General features: G+C 42.6%; 1 protein-coding gene across 1 annotated transcript in view; it reads left to right on the top strand.

The window, feature by feature from the left end:
- Positions 1–4,134: 4,134 nt before the first annotated feature.
- The window catches only part of arl15a (ADP-ribosylation factor-like 15a), a 110,573-nt gene continuing 92,497 nt past the window's right edge, over positions 4,135–22,210 (top strand). Inside the window, exon 1 of the mRNA XM_079270904.1 lies at positions 4,135–4,413. Coding sequence (XP_079127030.1) covers positions 4,402–4,413 — 12 coding nt within the window. The 5' untranslated portion in view covers positions 4,135–4,401. The remainder of the gene's footprint in view (positions 4,414–22,210) is intronic.

The following is a 22,210-nucleotide window of genomic DNA, read 5'->3' as shown; positions in this document are numbered from 1 at the left end:
CCCATCCACTAACATGTTCGCATCCACTAACGTGTTCTCATCCACTAACATGTTCCCATCCACTAACATGTTCCCATTCACTAACATGTTCCCATCCCCTGACATGTTCCCATCCACTAACATGTTCCCATTCACTAACATGTTCCCATCCACTAACATGTTCCCATCCACTAACATGTTCCCATTCACTAACATGTTCCCATCCCCTGACATGTTCCCATCCACTAACATGTTCGCATCCACTAACGTGTTCTCATCCACTAACATGTTCGCGCTAACACTTTCAGATTTCTCAAAATATTGAAACATCTTGTGAGTGTTCTCAATGACAACTACAGCCCTGAACTTACTAGAATTAAACGAATGTGGTCACACAGGGCCACAGCAATTTTTAGATAAAAAAAAATACTGAGGCCCCTGTATGGATTTTTCATTATCCATTTCATTACATTTCCTTTAAATTATACCAATTTTCCTCCCACACAATGTCTAAATGCTATTTCTGTGGAACAAATTTTTGGCCAGGAAAATAATTAATTCCATTTATTCTGATGGAATCAGCATATGAAACCCCACCATGTCCAGGATTTTGTATGTAACTGCCCATTAAGCTGCTAAAACAACCAAAATTCCAAGAAAAGATAGAGAGGACATGACCCCAAGTGTCCTCAGTGGTGGCTCCATTCTGGTTGGGAACCACTGATCCATGCCCACTTTCGTGGCTCAAATGTGTACTGACGTATGAAAAAGCAGTCAGCTATGCTGCTGTTGTTTAACTGGCATCATATAGTGTTATTCACAAACTGAGCAGCCAATCCTAAATTCTTCTAGAAAACATATCCTTCTAGAATCTAGAAGAATGCAAAAAAGAAATTAAAAAAAGCTTTACATAAAGCTCTGTGGAATTGTACCATATTATAAAGTTGAGGCCAGTATGAAGCCCCATCTGGTTCAGCAATTAAAGATAAGAATGCAACTGATGCAGACGGTCGGTTGGATGTTAGGTTAACCCGGGATCTTCCACCAAGCTTTGTCATCTTTCTTCATCTGAAAGGAATGTCATCTAAAAAAAATAAACCACTGCCATCACTCTGACTGGCTCCCAGCACTATTAGACCAAGGCACTCACTTAAATGACTCTATTTCAGTCCACCGTTAAGTAATGAATGATATATAAATCATCAACCTGAAAATATACATACATCTATTGATCATTGAAGCCGGCAGTTACTCTGTCTGGGACGAGAACGTCTCCCCGTCTCCTTAATGACTCAACAAAGAAATACGTGTAGCTGCAAAGAACACACACACACATCAATAATCCGTGTTTGTGTGTGTGTGTTGGATGTGAGTTTGTTACACAAATACTGTTGAGATATTTATGACACTGAAGGACATTCATTATGCAGCAAGGCAGCATAGAAACATATACAAGAACAGACAGAAAACAACACAATGACAGGAGAACTCTAAACATAAAAAATATAAAATAAATTCCAGTGGGAGAGTTTATTTTGGGAGGAATGGTTTATTGATGACATGCACTCAGGTAGCCATTTGATAATCAAATCTTTAACGGTTACCAGCAACCAGGAAGTAACATAAACGTGGAAGAGGCATTTCCCTAAACCCCGCTGTTCACGTTGTATTGGTTCATTCTCTTTAAATAAGATATTGGTCCGTCCCATCAACTAACATGTGATGCCACCCAAATGCACAGCTTCAAAGAACAAAAACTGGTGATGAAGGTGACTCCGGAATTGGCTGAGATTCCTTTTAAAGGTGATTAAAGCATATTTTTATACTGAAACTAAAATAAACTGAACGTTGTTTTCTTTTAATACAGGGTGATAAAATCCAAAATGAATGACATGTTCCGCTGACATGTTCGCATCCACTAACAAAAACTGGTGATGAAGGTGACTCTGGAATTGGCTGGGATTCCTTTTAAAGGTGATTAAAGCATATTTTTATACTGAAACTAAAATAACGTGAACGTTGTTTTCTTTTAATAACGGCTGATAAAATCTGAGATACACATTCACTGAGTTTGCCCTTGTATATTATGACTAATTTTGTATTTACTGTCTCAGAGACAGACATGCACAACCTAAACCACCAGTCATTTGTCTATGTTGACATCGTGCAGCATGAACAGACCATTTCCTCTGGGAAAGCTGTATGCTGGACAACATGACCAAGGACGATGATGTTGTGTCCTTTACTCTGGTAGATACTGCCCCCTTCTGGTTGATTTCTGGAATTTCTTTTTTTGGAGGAGGAGGAGGAAAATAACATATGAATGGTAACAATAAAAATCTGTTTCTCTCAAATAATTATTGAAAATGCCAATCTAATGTTTCTGAAAGTGCTCAAAGCTTTCAAAAATGCAACCATATTGATGTCACATTCTGAAGGAGACAACACTGCTTTATTACACAAGCACACTTGGATATTGTGCACATCAGAGCAAACGTCTTCTCGCGTCTGCATCTCCACATCCTCCACACCTGTGCAGAGGACATCCAGTTACCCTTCCACTTCAGCTCATGAAATATTGAAGACAAGTGCGGCGGTCTCCGAGGAACAGGAATTACTTAAGTATGCAGCTCGCATCACATTAGCAGACTTGTGATTCATACTGTTCCTCTAATCAGGTTGATACGACATAATTGTGTTTTTTTGTGTGCCTGGGCTGCGTGTCTGCTTCCCACCTTGATAATTTGTATCCTGGTAATTTGGCTCTATCTAGTGTGTCCAAAGAGGGGTTGGTGCAGACTGTTAATGAGGTTATACCTTTTTTTCTCTTCTTTTTTTTAGTGTAAGTTCTTTTATGTGGCTCTTTTAAGAGAAAAAAAGAGCACAACACTTGCTGTTTGTATAGAGAAAGCAAATCTAGGGTGACACAAATGCCGCTCTGGCACATCACAAGGTTTTGTATTCATCCTCCCTCTATCCAGTGTCTTCTGTCTGTAACGTCTGTGCTCAGGTCTACGTGCCTCCAGAGGGACCAGCCTTTGTCTTTGAACTGTGGTTGTACGTACTGTGTCACCCCCCCCCCCCCCCCCATTCATTATGTATTGTATCATGTATTATGTCACAGGCTGTTACTTTTTGTGCAGCTTCAAACTTAACAATACTCTTGGGAAATTGCAACCGCATGGATGTGCAGGCACATGGATGGAGTCTTTAGTTTGGTGTTGGTTTACTCGATCAAAATAGAAAATAGAATAAATTGTGATTGAATACAGAGCCACCTGGTGGTGAAATACATTGTGGGATATATCCCAAATGCTGGAAATGTGATTGTTTTTTTGTGGAAATGAGGTGATATTATTTTGTAGTACCTTCTGTAAATTATTTTAGGGAACAACCTTTTAAATATGTGTTTGAAGTAGATTTGCTTTTATTCAGTGTTGCCGAAAGTTTATTTATTTTGTTAGATTATTCAAATATTTTTTAGTACTGCCCTGTTTTATTGCATTTTTACGTCTGTGCTTTTCTGAATTTTAATTTGTTTGTCCAATTTGATGTAAAGCACATTGAATGTCATTGTATGTGTGCTGTAAGTGCTATACAAATAAAGTATATTTATATGCATATATTATACACATATAAGGTGCCGAAGTTACATTATGCGAATTAACGTATGTATTCAAAAAAATATATACACATATTAAAGATGTTGCCAGTTTATCAGTCTGTCTAATTCACCTGTGAAATGTTTTATGGTTTTACCCTGTAGATCTATCGTTCACTGATAAAGGGACGTAAAAAAAGTCATCGTGATTATGTAAACATAAATCACAATAAACATATTAGACCCACCACGTGCTACTGAAATCGAAATAAAGAAATAGAAGCCCGCTGATCCCTACTCAAAATGCAGAAAAGTAGACTCCAACAGAGTGTAATGCTTTTTAGCAGCAGTTCCTCAGAATGAAAATAGCCACCATGTGTTCGGTCACGTGACCACGCTACGTGCGAAACAGAAACGACGTGCGTGACGTCGCGGCGTGGGGCTTCACTGGTTTCCTCAACCAAACCACTCTACTGATATTGTGGTGATAAAAGAAACACTGGAAGTCGACCGGCTGACGAGGGGGCTGTTTAGTGAGGAGAAAGGCACACGGACCAAGGGACCCTCGTCGCCAGAAGCAGACTCGGTCGTTTGTGCTGAAAACGTGTCTTTTTTTTAGCGAAGAAGACGGCGAGAATCCTCACTTTGAAACCCACCCAAGTCTGTTTTTTTCGGTTTTGTCTGTCTGTCGAAAGGCGGGGAATACAAAGCGACGTGTGGTAAAAACCCATTACATTTTGGACTCACTGAAGCACAAAAAACAAAAAACGGGATTAACTACAACTTCAGTTCGTGCTGCTGTGACTGGTCAGCGATAGTACATGGATTATTTGGTAAGTAAATGCCGTGTGGTTCGCGTATTTTAATCCAACACTGACCGATTTTGTTTCCTGGCCAGAGTTGGGCTCCCCTAATCAAGGGGGTGACGTCACTCAGGTGGTGTGTGTGCCCCCCCCCCCCCCCCCACAGAGAGGGGGGGGGGGGGGGCAGTAGCGGTACCGGCTGCTGTGTTATGCTAATGTATCAGGTCTAGCCTGTAGCTTGTAGGTGCTGTGTGGACGAGGTCTAACAGGTCGACCCGCAGCTCCGCTCTGTTTACATGTGAAACACGTAAACTAGCCGACCAGCTAGCTGCACCCTTAAAGTGCAGTTTAGTTTAAATTACCTAACGTTTACGTATCTGTTGTGGCACCAAGCTGCTACTTTCCACCAAACTTACGAGGACAAAAGCTGCTGCTGTTTGTTGGATTTTGGCTACTTGTGAGTCAAGAGGTCAGAGGAAGTGAGACAGCCAGTCCGTACCTTCACTGGTTTGACACCCTGCATATTTGTAATACCTGTGACTAAATAATGATTACAGTCCAGACCACTGTGCCAGCTTGAGCTAGCCTGGAGAGCCTTTATTTTTTGTGTGTGTGGGGTGGGGGGGGGGGGGGGGGGGCGAGAAGTACAACAATGGAGAGGAAGCTGTAAACTGAAGGCTTTCCCTGGGACAGAGGGACGGTGTGAAATGAACTCTCCCACTCAGTGTTATCAACTTGTTTATAAACGGGGCCTCCCAAGATGTGGGACCTGGAAGGAACTTTGAACTCCACCGGGCCACTTCTTGAGTCTATATTACAAAGTCCTACCAGCACAGCTATGCTGTAGTTAATATAAATGGACTCACGTCTAGCTCGTCATCCCGTCTTGGAGTAACAAATCTCGTTGGGCACCAAAAGTGGCTCATTCACATCTTACATGAGTTATTCCGTAATCTCGGTTCCATGCTCATGGGAAGTTGTTTGCAACAAAAGCAAACACACAGGCGTTGTGGTACAAAGGGTTCACACTCGTGACATGAAATGATCCGCTCTCTTCTTTTTCTCTTTGCAAAATACAATAAGCTACGGCCGTTAACATTGCATTTTCAAGTTTTTGAGGATCAAATATGTTCTGTGACAAACAAAGTTTTCTGTGGAAAGCACAGCTGTAACTCTGGACCGCTGGAACCGAGTGCTTGGCTGTCTTCGGAGGTCAGGCGCAGGGCCTCCTTTCCTGCTGTGCATCACTGGAGACCTGGCACAAAAACCCAGAGGCCAAAACGATGTCCCTCTCTTCCTATGAATCAATTGAAATGTATCCCTAAACCCTTTAAGGGATGCAGGACTTATGCCACGTTTATCATTCTTTATTTATTTTTATATTTTTGTAACTGGACCACAGGGCCGTACTCCTGCACGGTGTTAAACAGGACCACACAAAACGGCAGCACAGACTGAGGAATTCGGTGCTAGCCGTTGCTATGACACCGCCTCAGAAGTCACGGCGTGGTCAACACTGGGATCCTTACTTCACCAGACGGGACACGTCGAATGTGTTGTGTGTGAGGAAACCAAACGATTGGCTGTATTATCGATTTCTACAAAACCCAAGAAACATGCAGCCTTATTCTCCTGAGGCTTTACTTTGCCTCTTGCTATTATTGCTTATTACACTGTTACGCATGCTCATATTCATGATAAAGGCGATTCAATTACATTGAATGTGCTCAGCATTAGCTGGAGGCAAACGGAGTGCTGCAGGGAAGAGCTAACTGTAGGCTATGAACAAAGTACACCAGGGTGGCATCAGTGCGAGTATGACGACACGGAGGCTGTCGGTGGTGATGACATTCTGTAGTCTCATTTAGCCACTTGTTAGCAACAGCCTTTTTTTAAAGACATGTAAAAGCTTCAAAATTCATGTTGGGGTATTAATTTACATATTTCATACTGTCGTACAAAATGCTAAAATCTCTTTAGCTTGTGTTAACCACAGACCTTATTTCGAACATCTAACCAAAAGAACCGTTCAGAATACCCTCACTCATTCCTGCAGTGCTCTCTTCACCGCCTGTGGGTCATGTCTTCAATCTTACACAACATGTACAGATTACCAGCTATTTATTTCCACTACACATGAGGCACTAAACCCTCGGGTGGACTGGCATCCAGCTCATTTTTGGAGTGCCGGCCTTAAGGAAGACAGATCTGCAAAAACAAACTGTGAAAGCATTTATTACGTCTGGTGTAGAGGCAACCAGGACGCTCTTTTTTTTATGTGGAATTTATATAATGCCAGAGATTCAGTGACAGCCACTAGCAGGCATTGGCCTCAAACCATATGGTAATAATGGGTGTGACAGATAACTGAGCAGAGCCTCGTTCACTGATAGAACTGGCCCACACCTCCACTCATCCGGCCTGTGTTCAGAATAAACAGGAGGGGACTCTAGGGGAAAAGAGCTAAAGAGAAAGTGAATATTACTGTCTCTTGATTTCAAGTCGGCAATTTCTCTTGATTGACTCTGATGCATTTTTGTAGGAGTGGACCTATATTGGCGTTATACTTCAGAATGATGTCAAAAACACTAACCCATTTGGTTTTCTGTTGTGAACACATGCAAGTGACTGAATGTAGGCTGATAAAGCTTTTTCTTTTCTACGGATGATGTTTAACTTTATGATGTTTAACTTTATTTATGGTAACATTATGCTAAGACTAGACACTGCAGTTCGGCTTCCTTTTGGAAAAAGCTGATTTGACGTGCGCATTGTCAGGGGGCTCCATTTTTTTGGCGTGATGGTGAACTTTATATATACTGCTTCCCTATTTCTGAAAACATCTGGTACGTGAGATTTACCACAGGCATCAACCGAGGTGGCAGTTATTCAGCTGTCATTACTATTAATAGTGTTGTCACCTGTTTTTTAGTTGTTTTGACCCCGTTTGCTCTGTCCCTTATTTCTGCTTTGGTGGATTCGGTGTAGATTGGAGCAGCATTAAAAATGTAAAAAATGTCACCTGGTTTGGCCGATTGGAAGCTGAAAGCAACACCGCGGTTTGGTATTTATACAGTTAAACCCTTTTTTGGATCAAGTCTGAGGAGGTTAATGATGCTTGTTAACAAACAGGTGTTATTGTATCATCATCTACCCAGAACTCTTATCAGTATTAATATTATAATTATTTGTGATTTTGAGAGCTGAAGTATTCAGAACATTAAATTACAGTAAAGAAAATCTGGAAAGTTCAGCTTTCAAACCTGAAATCTGCAGCTTTGCAGGGACGAAGATGCATTCCCAACAGGAACAGGGAAGTAAATAACCTACAAATGATGCGTTTCATTGAAGAACCTTAATTTAGACCTCTGATTGCTATCATTCTGCTGAAAGCATTACAGCTCTTGATGCCAGGAGCTTAAAGGAGTTAACAGGATGTTTGTGTTGTTAGCAGCTTACAGTTTGCAGTTTCTTTGTTTTTGTCTTTATTTGATGGCTGAACAGAGGCCGACTGTTTCCTAAGAGAGAGGCATGGGAAGCAACGACGGTACCGACCCCGGGGCAGTTATGTGGTTTTGGGTTTATCCAGTCAGCACAGAGATCACACCTCCCCGTGAAAATAAGTTGTCTTAGCAGAAGCCGGCATGTGTTTTTGGCGCCGTGTATCATAGTAGATCTCCCGTCCAAGGGCACACAGCAGGCTACGGGCCACTTAGACGTCTCACCCCCGTAACGGGGGGGGGGGGGGGCTGCAGCATGTGACTACAGCTTGTTAGTCTACTATGGGATGCAAGGCGGTGTTACTTTTCCGCTCAGTTTTGCTACCCTATTGTGTGCAGATAAGGGCACCGTTTTAACAATGTCTAAACTTCCCTGACTTCAAATTGTCTGACAAAACTCTTGGTGTCTGTGATGAAGTAAAATATCTTGGTCATTTTATAACAGAACACATGAACACCATTTCTAGGCAATGTCGTAGGATGTATGCACAAGCAAACAGTCTCTCACGCAAGTTTGGTATGTGTACAGATGGAGTGAAGATGTCTCTGTTCAGAGCATATTGTACATCACTGCACACTTGTGGTCAAACTACAAAAAAAAGAGCTGACCGAGACTTCAAGTACCTTATAATGACGCTATGAGAATACTGCTAAAGAGACCGAGATGGAGTAGTGCTCGTGAAATGTTTGTGGCTGCACGAGTCAATACTTTCCAAACTGTTTTAAGAAATCTCATGAATCTATAAATTAATTTGTCGACGTAATGACTCTGAAAATGAGAGCATGGTTGTTTTAACCAACATAAGGTTACCAGTCCCAGCTGTGGCGACATTGGTACAGCTGTCTCTTTGTAAGGCATTGCTAGGCCTATGTACTTTTATTGTTTGTCATTTTATGTATTTGTCTCTCTGGACCCTGAGTCTGAAATAAAGTCTAGCTATATATCTAATGTGTGGCCTTTATTTTTTTTATATATGCGGATGGTTAATATTTGGCCAATAATTTACTGAATCCAGTGGTGAGAGCAGGTTTACTCCGTCTGAATTGATGTTTACACACCGTTCCTTAAACCTGCCCCTTTGATTTAAAGTGCATAGCCTCCAGGTGTGTTGCGTAATAGCTTTTGCGAGCTCGACAGCATTCCCGAAGCCCCCCCATATATATGTGTGTGTGTGTGTGTGTGTGTGTGTGTGTGTGTGTGTGTGTGTATATATATATAATTAGTTTTATTTCATTTCATTCCCCTTTACTTTCACTCAGGCCTTAAACCACCCTCACTGCTCTTCCTCAGTAGAAAAACAAATATGAGGGACATGGATAGGTGGAGGGCTTTGTTGTCTTTGGTTTCTTCTTCTGCTCTGATTGTATTTGGAGAGTCGTGGGATGGCTCAGTTTGGTAATCAGAGCTTTATCGCTGAGTCAAGTTTATTTTTTTGAGAGGCAGAGGGAGAGAGAGAGAGGTGATTGAAAAACTGGATTTTAAAGGCAGGGTTGGTAATCTTTTTTTCAAAAACAATGTTTATATTTTTGCAGAAACTCTTTACATGGCGACATCAATCAGAGTCAAATGCTCTGACCAAAAAAAAAAAGAGAACAATGCGGTATCTGTGGCTGTAATAAGCCCATCCAATCATTTAAATTGGCCCGGTCGTGATGATTGGACGAGCTACCTGTCCCAGGAAGTGAGACATAAAGTGGCCCCAGTGCTCAGGCTGTAAAACAAATGGAAAACAAGGACATGTTTTGAGGTTTGAATGACAGTAGATGGTAGATTTTAGCATCTTTATAATCTAAAATACATCTTTAATTCTTTAGCAGTTAATGTTGCTTTCAAACTTATTTTGCAACATCATATTAGGTGGATTAGAAACCTGAAATAGTTCACTCATAGGCACAGTAAACATGTCATTCAATGTTTTCCACAGTTTTGTCAATGTTTGCAAACAATGTCAGCAATTTGAATTCCAGGCTCCCTGTTGCTGCTGTAATTAGTACACAGAGTGTTATTACATTACAGGTCACCACCAGACAGCTGAGCTGACCCATCACAAGCCGTTAGAACGTGACTCACAGTTCTCCCCGAGCAGACAGGACCTCCGACAAAGCGCCCCACAACAGTCACCCAAATCCCCAACGACCGCCGTGAGCTCCCGCGGTCGATTCCCTTCATACACCCTCCACGCACAGGAAGCGACGGGTGTCAATACTTCATGAAGCTCGTAACCGCAGAGGCATAGTGTGTGTGTATATAATAGTGACTAATCCAATTTGTAGTCTCTTTCTGGATCCCTAGTTGTCACTGAGCCCTTAATCGCTGCGGAGAGAGATCCCCACAAACTAATCTCAAGCTCATGTTTGTCTGCTGATCCTCGCGACGATGTTGTTTCTTTTATCTTTCCATGAATGACTACGATGAGTAAACGCAAGACAGCCTTCAATCACGCTCACCCGCATGCTTGCATAACCTCTAAAAAAGGAAAAGAGAGGGCTTGTGGATATTGGCTGCTGACAGAGAGATGCTGAGAGGGGGCTGGACTCGTGGTGTTGACCTGACGATGTTGTGCTCGGCTCCTCCCGATCCTCCTCCTCCTCCGTCCATCCATTCACTCCAGAGGCTCGGCTTGTTTGTTGCCGGGGGTTACGCTCGTCACGGAGCACAATGTCGGAGCACATGCAGCTCTCCCTCGCGCTGTGCAGGATCGGGCTTTACACGGTAAGACACGGGACACACGCCGCTGCCTTGTTTGTGAGAGAACGGCCGGGATGTGGCCGGTTTATTTTGTGCGTGTGCGTGCGTGCGCTAGATTGAACTCTGCTAGTTTCACCCGTGGGTTTAATCCTTCCTCAGACACACAGACCGAGCAACAGGGGCTGCCGCTCCACTGTCGGTCGGCTCTCTGAATAGAGAGCGCGCTCAGTTTCATTCGAGTGGGTTTCGCGTGATACAGGTGGACGTCAGTACTGCCAGATGTAGATGAAACCTACAGCGATCCAGCCGCCTTTGTGTCTCCTCCCAGAGAAAACAGCCTTTTACTCAAAGATAGATTTGTTTCTGTCCCCCCCCCCCCCCCCCCCCCCCCCGCATGCAGCTCCTAGCAACGGGCCTGGTCAATGGTTGTAGTTCAGATAGTCTAAAGTACAGAGCAGTTATACCTGAAGCCATGTTTATTAGGCCAGTTACGTTAAATGTACAGTCAACATTGATCAGCATCTATCTGACTGTGCTGTAATAATTGTGAGAAATGACAAATTCACTTTTATGCAAATTGTTGCCTTTCTGATCTTGTTTTTTTTTTTTTTTCTTTTGCAGCATGTTTTAAAATAGTTGTACATTAACCACAGCTGATGACTCATGTTGCGTATTGTCAGGTCCCCTGTTACTCCCTGACCAGCTGGTGAAGCTTTCTCACTGAACATAAACAGGGAGGCTTATGTTTTAAATGAGACCGTTTTAACAGTAAGCCATTTCTTTATGCGCGTGATGCACTTTTAATGCTGCAGCTCCTCCACGACTGACGATATGAGTGTTATGTTCACTGCAATTGAAGGTAGCGGAAACTGACTTGACTATGTTGAAAGAGCCCAAGATAGTTTCTAGCCATTGTGGAAAGACAATTCTCAAGATGTTGAAGGCTGATAATAATCACTACTATTGTCCACTACTGTTGTATTCCAGTGGCAGCTTGACAAGCTCAGTGGACACGTTGTACTGAAAGGACAGTCAACATCCCCTCAACGGGGTAACACTGCATTCCAGCCGCGGAATAAAATTATAATAAATTTTAAAAATGCGTTGACGGGCGATAAAATATATATAAATATATATATATATTTATTTATTTGATAGCGCGTTAACACATTTTTTTTATTTTGAAAGTCCGTGGAGAGCAGACTACGTTGATGCAGCTTGTGAGAGACGTTTAGATAAACAAAAGCAAGACAAGCGGCGTTACAACGTGCACCAGCTGTTGCACTGCCTGGAGACTACTGGACATCGCTGCGGTAAAGTCAGCAGACACTTGCATTTTAGAGCACCTATTTGCTGAAATTCACGGTAAACTCATTCAAACGGCACAGGTCGGGAGCGAGCGAAGGACTTTGAAAGTTAGCGGAAATATTAGTGTGAGACAACATCCGGTTTCTTAAGACGAACATCCGGGTTTCAGAATAAGATGTCAACAAAGCATGAATTATATTCACATTAAGTATGAAACATGCTACCTGCATCTCGTGAACCAAATGTTATTGCCCTTTTGTTCATATAGCAGTACTTTTAAAATAAAATTGCGCAATACACTACTTTTGAATTCATTATTGAACTTTGTCATAACAATGCGATTAATTGAAAAAAAATCCATGCTATTAAATATTGTAATCGTATTGATATCTATCTATCTATCACCAGGCAACTTGCACCAAATCAAGCGAGATAGATGAATAGCATAGATTGATTTTGTGGTGACCTGTTCCTTTTAAACAAACTTCCCCCTAGATCAGCGGTTCCCAAACTTTTTAGGCCACGCACCCCCTTCTACATCCCGACCGGCTTCACGCACCCCCAACCCCCCCCCCCCCACACACACACACCTTAAAAAAAAAAAAGCAACAGAGCCGCATAAAAATCGGACGAATGAGAGAACTGTTTGCTCGCGCGTGGCGTTTGTTTTCGTGCCTTCGAAAAGGTAACGGACATAACGTTACGAAGGTAACGGACGATTGGCCAGATTGGCCACATCTGTAGGCTCGTCTACTTGCAGAGAGTAAAACTCACTCTTCTTCACGCGACCGACCAATGTAGCCAGGATGTCTTCGGACAAAGCATCGATGCGCGCGACAGTGTTGTTGGACACCGGGATCACGTCCAACTTTTTCGCTTCTCTCTCTCCAATCATACATTCCACCATCTCTTTAACATTGTTCCCTCTCCACCACCGCCTCTCCTCCCTATTACGCGGTCAGAATACTACCACAACACGCCGCCTGTCTCCGGCAGAAATGCGCTCATCCACGCACGGGAACAACACCGAGTTGTAATATATACCTCCATAACACCCCGCCACTCTCGGCTCATACCTCCGCAGCAACGAGGCACATCACCCGGTCACAATACCTCCAGAATGTCCCCCGGGTGAAATCCGGGACTTGGTTTTATGGTTCCGAGTGGCGGGCGCTCACTCGTTGGCGCTGGGACGCGAGGTCTCCAGCCGTCCCCGCCGTGAGCCACCCGATCGTCAGGTCTTCAGCCCTCGGAACAGGCCGCGGGTCAATAACTTGTGGGTGGCGGGGTAGAGGCGAGGCAGATCACAGAAAAATAATAAAGACTAGAGTACAGCAAAGATATGTTGATGAGAAACGTATTTGTACGTCAAACACAAACGTAATCAGGGAGAAAATACGTTCGTGGTAAAACGTAATTGAGAATGCATTTTAGTTTTGGGGGAACGTAATTTTTAGGAGACAGGACTGCACCGCCATTACATTTTTCCTCTCGCGCACCCCCTAGAGGCAGCTCGCGCACCCCCAGGGGTGCGCGCACCCCACTTTGGGAATCCCTGCCCTAGATGATCGCCTTTGTGTACATATCTACATAACACTTATTGCGGCATAAATCAGACTGAATATGTTTTTTACATATATGTTCACTACAGGGAAGTGAACATAACTATATAACTGTAGTCTTCGAAGACTACAGTTATATAGTTATGTTCACTTCCCTGTAACAGCAGGTGCCTATGGGACATTCGTATAAGTGCATATGTGCTGTGGGTACCATAGCTACTGCTCTGTGCACCCTGTCTCTGCAGGGTGCTTTAGCCATTAAGGGTACTAAGTGATCGTATCAGGAACTCGGTGGTCACCTCATTATGTTATTAATGGAGTGGAAAATGGCTCCTCCACTGATTTGCTGGTCCCGACGCCCAAGCCCACATCATTCAGGCAGAGGGCCTCGAGGCCGGTTCACGCTTAATTTGGAAAGAAACCCCGGTCACACGTGACCTGGAACCTGAAAGCACATGGATGCTACAGCAGCACCTCCACGCATGACTAACTAGATTGACTTGTCAGTGTGGAGAATGTGAGACCTGAAGGCTGTAGGTTTTTGTTCTCAAGTTTTGTCTCAGAAACTACATTCCATTTTTGCAATAATTGAAAGAAAAAATATTGAGGTTATGCAAATATTATTGGATGGTACATTCTAGTGGCGTAACGGATCACTGTTGATCCACACAGATCCCCCCCCTCACGTTCCGACACTCATGTGAACCGCAGATTAATTACACAGTTTAACGTTAACCATCACAGTGTGAAATAAAGTTTTATTTGCTAACTTTATCCGCCAATATTCAGTAAAAATATGAAATCAAGATTCATGCTTTTCTGCTCGATGATTATGTTACACTGTAAACAACCAGTCCGTGTTTAAATTGACAGGAGAGCTGGTAACGTTAGCAGCACCGCTAACGGCTAACATCCGTACGTTCAGTTCGGTTACATTATGATGCGTTCAGGCTCTGCTCAGTGAAAATGAGAATTAGGCGAAGGTCAATTATAACGTTATCATGATGTGTTCACATGTAATCTGTAAAATGTAGTGTTTGTGAGAAACTTAAATAAATTCAGTTTGAGGATGTTTTCACAGCAACATAAACGGATATTAGAGATGAATTATGACATGTTTACACTAACTGTAAGCAGATAATAACACATCAAAACTATTAATGACAAACTGTTTTAATCAATGAAAATACAATCTTTTATTTCCTTATTATTTGAATTGTGTTTTTATGAGGTAAAACAACATGATAGATAACTATAACAAAGTAAAGGATGACATTTAGAATGTTTGGTGCTTTACAGACTTCAGAGCGGTTGAAATGATTTTTGGGACGGTGGGCAAAAAAAAAATAGTCTGAAGTCTTGTAGACTAGCTGCTGTAATAAAACAACAATATAGATCGTCAATGAACGGCAATCAGTACCGGCAGCAAAAAAAACCTGATCAGAGATCTCTAAAAGTTATATATAGATATGTATATATTTATTTGTTTTGACTTGTGTAATGGACAAGGTTATGTGTTTATAGCTTATGATAACAGAAACATAAAGAACCACTTTGGTAACTCCTGCTTTCTGTTCACCATATGAAAAATGAAATTAACAATATCTGTACAATATATTTAGTTTCTAATGTATGGCTGCTTTGTCTGTCATAACCAGTGCAGGTGACCAGAGTCTCTGACTCACCGGTCTCTCGCTGCAGGCTGTGTCTGACACCTGAGTAGGCAGAGTGCTGCGAGGAGGGTTGATGCACTGTCTCCTGGGTTTCCGTGCCGCCACCGCAGACGGCTGATACATGTTTGTGTCCGCTCATCAGCTCCGGTTAGATATGAAATGATATTAGCTGAGTCGTGATTGCCATCATTGCCTCCTCTCTGTTTCTTCTTTTTGAACGGTTGCCTTCGGAGTTGAGACGAGACCACTGTGGTGTATAGCTAACCTTTGCTGCTTTTGACTATTCGTTCGTTGGGTAGATCTTTGCATTTCAATTATGGGATTCAGATATTCGTCGTTGTGTTTTTTTTAACATGGAAGCTCCGAACATTCGCTGTTGATTGCTACCGAAACTCTCCCCAAAAAACACAATTCGGGACCGCACTAATATCATTATTTTTCTCTTCTCAGCTGCAGCACAGTAGCAGTTGGCGTTGCGTGTGTTTTGTTCTCAGTGATTCATGCAGAAGTATCACAACAAGGATGCATTGTTTCCTGTTACCTGTCCTGACCCTCAGAGCATTTGTTTTTAAATCCCACATTCTGACTTATTTCATTTGTGTTGAGAGTAAGAAGGGTTCGGCTCAGCTTGTAACTTAATAACGGCATAACTCTGTTACCACTGTGGTCATGCCTGCGTGGCTTTGAATTGATGACCGACATCGCCAAATGGCTTCAAAGTTCAAGAAGACCCCACGGCGGGTGTATGAATTGGGCTCACACAAATGATTGAACGTGGTGCTCTTTGAGCTGCGGCGTTACATTTCTCCTTTTTATTTAAATGATTCAGGAGCATTTCCAGAGCAGTTGCCAGTTTTGTGCACTTTGTTTGTGCTACCTCATTTGAAAACAGTTTTCAGCATGGGGTGATGTACGGCTCGCGGGTCGTTATTGTAGAATGCATTATACATTTATGTATAAACAGATGTCACACTTTTCAACTTATTCACCTATAAGCACAACTTCGATATACGCTTGACAAGTCGCTCCACTGTCTGACAGCCATTCCATTCTCACTTCCTGGAGAAAGGACAAGATGGCTGCTTAACACATTGATTGGGGAGATGGTACTTCATCTTGAAGTATGTCATGGATGTATAAAGAGAACCGGGTACAGCTTCAGAGGCACCACCCTGTTCATTACTGGGAAAGCTGCTCAATGGTGCTTCAAGGAAAAAATAAAGTTTGATTTCCGATTATACAATTCAGATAAATTTACTCGTATTTTCCGGCGATCTACCACATTATGGGGCCCATAGAGCAAGAGCGTTTCCTTTAGCCCCGCCCCCCAGCTCTCGGTCCAGCCCGGTTCTTATTCACATGTACGGTGGAAGGAAAATAACTCTGGATCGGCTATCGCCGCCAATTTTTGGACCCGATGAAGCGAGTGTACTAGGAAGTTGATTCACCTGAATAAACAAAGATTGGCTGAATTACATATGTCTTTTTTCCAATGTCAGTCTATGAGAGAAAATGTTTTTGGGCCCCATGGCATCATGTCACCGACCTGAAAATTGATATTCCACCGACTGGCCACTACGCCCGGGGTTCTTCCTGGGGGGGTTCTGTCGATGTCCCTGTGACAAAGACAAAAACAATTACACTATTGCCTCCGTTCCACTGCAAGGTTCGCCTTGACCAAACTCAACTCACTGGCACCAGGTCCTTTTCTCTGTTGCATTTCCCCCTCAGTGTAGCCGGCGGTTCTCAGCTGATCGCCGCATGAAGCTGCCGTGACATCATCTTCGTGACACTCGCCGGATCATTTCATCTGCAACCGAATGAAGGAACGTCTGCACCTTGTTCATCATGAGGGGTAGCGTACGGCGCAGCTTTGCAAGCTGCCATTTTTTATAATCCGGGTCAGGTAAATGAAAACATTTTGGACGCTTTTGACGGTAGCTTTGGCTATTTCGAAATGCAAGATGTTCTTTGTCATGCTATGCTAATTGAAACCAAAAAAGAGCGAGCCGGGTGGAGTAGAGCCGTACCATGCAGTGGAGAATGTGGCATATCTCTCTTCAGCAGCAGCAAGGACTGAGAACGTGATTCACCTTTAGTGAGAAGACAAAGTTGTGATTTATGGAAACAAAAAGAGTGTCACAAAAAATAAGCAACCTCTTGCTTTATATATAATTCCAGGTAGAGACACTTCTGTAGTGGTGCCCTGCTCTCGGTGTACATTTGTAGTTTTCTAAGCGGTGAACCAAATTTGTCTTTAGAGGCTCTTCATGTTCAATGCTGGGATGAGAAAGAAACTGTCCTTTTAGAGGAAATCCCAACACCTACCTTTAGAAAACTGGGTTATTGTTGGACAAAAACAAGTCCTCCTGTTTTCAGGAAGAGGTTATTTTCAGCTCCTGTGTTGGATGCCTTGGCTGTAATCCACTCTTCTTGTTCAGACTTTATCTCACCGATCATAACGCAACATGAACCTAGAACTCTTCAAATGTTCCTTGTGAGGTTTTTCTGCTACAGTTGTGTAACCTAGTACAGTAACACTTCTGCTGAAAAAACTCACCCGCAACAGTTGCCTTTTCTTATTTCTTTGGAATTTCTCTGAACTGTGTGCAGTGACTCACAAAGCTTCCTTGAGCTCAGATTAGACCTTCACCATTCAACGCAATAATGCTTATTCTTCTAAGTCCACAGGACCCATAAATCTCAAAAGACTTATTGTTTTTTGGCGTTATGTCATAGAAAAGTTGTCGCGCAGTAAATAAAGCAGTCTTTCTTGATGCGTGTGAGCAGCATGCATTTCCGGCCCGCTTCAGTCCTTTTTTTTGAAAGGCAGGATGGGAGCAGCCGGTGCCCTATCCCGGACCATGATGTCCCACACTTCAAAACAACCACCGGGCCTGGTGGGACGACGATTGAGAGATGAGCGAGGGCAGACTATCGAGAGCCGTTTCCTAAAACCTGGCTGGAAGGTTTTGTTTTTGTCGCGTCAAGGACATTTTGGAATGTAATTTGACTCTTTGCGGAAACAAACAAAGAATAACTTCCTGTTGGAGATGTATTGGCTGACAGAGCGGGGCCTTGGTGTACAGTGTATACCAGGGACTTTTTGTCACGATCACATCCTCTCTATTGCACGTTGTATGTAGTAGTCCTGCCCATCAAGTTGTAGTACATTTTCTGGATTGTTGTCAGAGGCATCTTCGCAGCCAGACGATGGGTTGGAGTCTTCATTGGACACAAAAGTAGCAGAGCAGGTTCAGGGGAGAGCAAGCGTTCGGAGGGTAAAGTGAGCATTTTAGAACACTGTTCTCCAGACTTCTTATTTGGGGACCCACTTCTTATTAAAATGGTCCAACCACCCAGTTCACAACAGGCCGGATCTATGAATCAAGTAAGAAGAGCAAAACTATTGCATCAATGTACTTTCCATCCTGGCCATCTTTACTGCCATTTCAGCATTGATGAGTTAAACATTTGATCAATCACAACTTCATTTGTTATTGAAAACATGTAAAATACTATAAAGGAGACTAAAACAATGCATTCAGGCAGAGTTAACAGGCCATCCAGTTCTTCTCATTTCCTCTCATCTGTTAAATAATTTACATTTAGTCAGATTTAACAGGCTCTCGTTTTCATTCCACTCATCAGTGAAACAAACACACGGTGTGCTGGCCTTTTATATTATAACAATTATAAAAACAATACCAACATTCAGACTCCTATCTATCTATCTATGTTAAACTTTAGGTTATTTCTTTAGTGTCTCTTGGTGCCGGTGATTGTACAATGTTTCACTACAGCTCCCTGCATTGGTCGATTTCACCGTAATGCAGAATCAGTGATGAATATTAAACAAATTATATTGTGATATGCGATACTACATATGGTCTGGTCCTTGAGTTTGGTTATCATAATTAGAAATGTAGATTGTAGTTGACTGACGGATAATAAATACATTTGTTCCAGCTAAGGCGGGAAAGCAGATATCTCAATATGTTTGACCAAATAACTCCATATTGATATTGCAACGAGTTTGTCGTTTTAACCATTGGTGCTTTGACAAGATTTCTGATAAATAATCACCAGTAATGTTGACATAATGACTAAATAATATAATATCATAGAACATTCTGGGAAGTTCAGAAAATGGCTTCACTTTACTGTCATAATAATAATTCAGAATCCGTTGTTGCAGGACAGTCAATGGACATGAGTATGTTGCTGACCTCGGCGCAACATGGAGGTTTTGATGAAGTAGATGGAGTTGAAACAGTACGGGGTCTTTTGCTGTATGAAGTGGGTGTTTCTTCGGTATCGCCGGTATTGTCCTCTTCCATGATGTAGATTCGGTTGAAGCACTCGTCAATGTATTCTTCCAGATGATCCAGTTTGATTGATATTGTAGTCCAGTTTTGAGTGGAATAGATACTGGGTGAAGGGGAAAAGAAACCGGTTTAAGTCCGATGAGAAAGTTTGTTTCGATAGTAGTCTAGCAGCTGGGGGCCGCCATCTTGGGTCTCGCACCGTCTCGTGAGAGTTACACTCAGACACGCATCAGCTCAAGCTCTCAGCTAGCTACTTTCACTAGAAAAGAGTTGGCAACACCGGGCTGGCTTCTTTGGTTGTTTCTCAAGATTGTTAACCTTTAAAACCAGAAAAAGACAACACTTATATCATATCAAAATGTTATGATACCATGATATCTATATAATATCGATGCATTGCCCAGCCCTAGTTCCACTTTCTCAGTTTTGTAGATTTGCATTTCTTTGCATTTTTTGGTTGTTAGTTGGACAAAACAAGCAACTCAAAGATGTCCCCTTGTGTGTCAGAATGAATCGATGATGAAAATAATAGTCCTAATTTTAGTCCTAATTGTCATACTGTTGTCTGAATTTCTAATAAATGGATGGACATCCCAGAATTACTTGGCTGCATCTTGTTAGCTCTGGCAACATAGAGAATACTTGCTTTTTACTCTTCATATTTTCTATCAATAATATCTAAAACAGTGTGTGTTTCAGAGAGCGATAAGTGTGTGGTTACTATATGTTTTGCCATAGCTTTTTTCCAAACGCATCTTTGATTAATCACATTTTTTTTTTTTTAACGTTTGAACTGTACTACAGACACTGATAGCATGTTGATTCAAGGTGAGACTATTATTTTCCCCCCGGAGCTTGGGATCAGTTTCCAGTGGCAGTCGGGCCGACTGCGGGATGAGTTCCTGACGAATGTTTGTAGATGTAATTGTGTGCATGTTGTAACATGACATCTAGAGCACTTTAGGGGGAAATGTATGTCATTGTGTGATTTTGTTTTTAAAGGGTCTCTAAGACTTCTTTTTTTATTTGTATTTTTTTTAAATCAAAGCTCAGTTGTGTAACTGTTAATGATCTTAAAATGTTACTCAGTTTGTGTAGCATTATTTTCCTGAGTAACCTTTTCGGATTAAATATTTGAAAAAAGAGAGGGTGTGGTTTCCAGCTGGTAGGCGACATCGTTCATGCTTAAGAACTCCAGATAGAAGTCTTCAAATCCTAACCGATTTAGATATTGATTTGCGTCCTCTGCTGAGGAGAAACCTCACGGATGCTCTTCTCTCTAATCTCATGCACGCGCTCAAACGAATGGAAAAAGAATGGCGCCTCACACACGACTACAGGATATTATTATTAACATTATCACGCCAGAGGGAGCGACGCACCGGCTCGCGTGATCTCATTATGAAGCCGATGTAAACCAAATGGAGACCGAGGTGATGCAACAACAGATGCTTCACAGTGAAACAAAAGAGCAGAAGGCTGAGCAAGTCTGGATGAGGACATGGCTGGAGAGACTCAGTCATCGAGGGTTGTCTGGTCACAGAGAACTGTCAACAGAATGCCAGCTAACGTTAGCCTCAAGGGCTAGAGGCTGTTTACCGTTGCTTGGCAACACCATCAGCTGCTCCGGCTCGTCTCTCTCTCGTTCGTTGTTGTGGTTCAGCTCGGAAACCGCCGATGTAATCGTCCTGATTCTAGCACCTAAATACGAGACATGAAATTAATCAGGTCGGCCTCGATGAGTCCGCTAACAGCTCGGGAGATTTAGGACCACATCTGTAAACCCCATCACATCACCAGATAATCTGGGCCAGATATCGACACCGACCAAGGTCCCACAGCAGATTTTCTCCTCCAATCATCGGAAAAAGGGGGGAATTGGGGATAAAACGGCCCAAAACTGCTGTCGTTTATTGTCTCAAAATCTGTCTTCCAACCAGATAACAATTTACAGTTAAGGTTAGGTAACAACAAATCCTAATCTATGGATTGGACAGAAAGAGATTCAGTTTTATTTTTGTTGTGAGATAAAAGCTATCCATATACAGTAGATGTTCTTTCTATTTTTGGAAATATCTCTAAACCTCTGCACACTCACTTGACGTCAGATGCTTCTGGAAGACGCTTCATGTGTTCATGGAGTATTGGTCCGTCAGGGAAAATCTTACCTCGCTATTGGAATGAAACCACAAACTCCTAAAACACCAAAACCTGATACCTGACGGCTCCCTCTGCCGACCTCCTGCAGTGGGAGCTGCTGTTTTATGCAACGCCTAGAATAAAAGAAAAATAATTCAAGTTTACTTTGGGGGGGGGGGGGGTGCAGTGACCACGTGGAGTTTTCTAGAATGTTCTCTGTTTGCCCGATGGCAGTCGTTGTGATAGAGAGTTGAGATTCTCCAGCGAAGGTTTAACGGTGTCTGTCGGCTCTCAGAGGGACTCCTAATGACGACCACGGAGGCGGTGCACATCGTGCCCCTGTTACTATTTCTGACGGCTCTATTTTGCAGCAGCATATAACAGGCATCCCACTTTGTGGAGCGCAATTAGTCACCGCTATTCCATGAGAACCAAATCTGGCCTCTGGAAGACGCTTCATGTGTTCATGGAGTATTGGTCCGTCAGGGAAAATCTTACCTCGCTATTTGAATGAAACCACAAACTCCTAAAACACCAAAACCTGATACCTGACTGCTCCCTCTGCACACAAATGATTCGCCCACTGAGGCCTGTCCCCGCCCCCCAGATGTAATCCTCTTTGATACGA

Source organism: Melanostigma gelatinosum (assembly GCF_949748355.1).
Source record: "Melanostigma gelatinosum genome assembly, chromosome: 6".
In the NCBI taxonomy this organism is placed as follows: domain Eukaryota; kingdom Metazoa; phylum Chordata; class Actinopteri; order Perciformes; family Zoarcidae; genus Melanostigma; species Melanostigma gelatinosum.
This window is presented reverse-complemented; position numbering and strand designations above follow the sequence as displayed.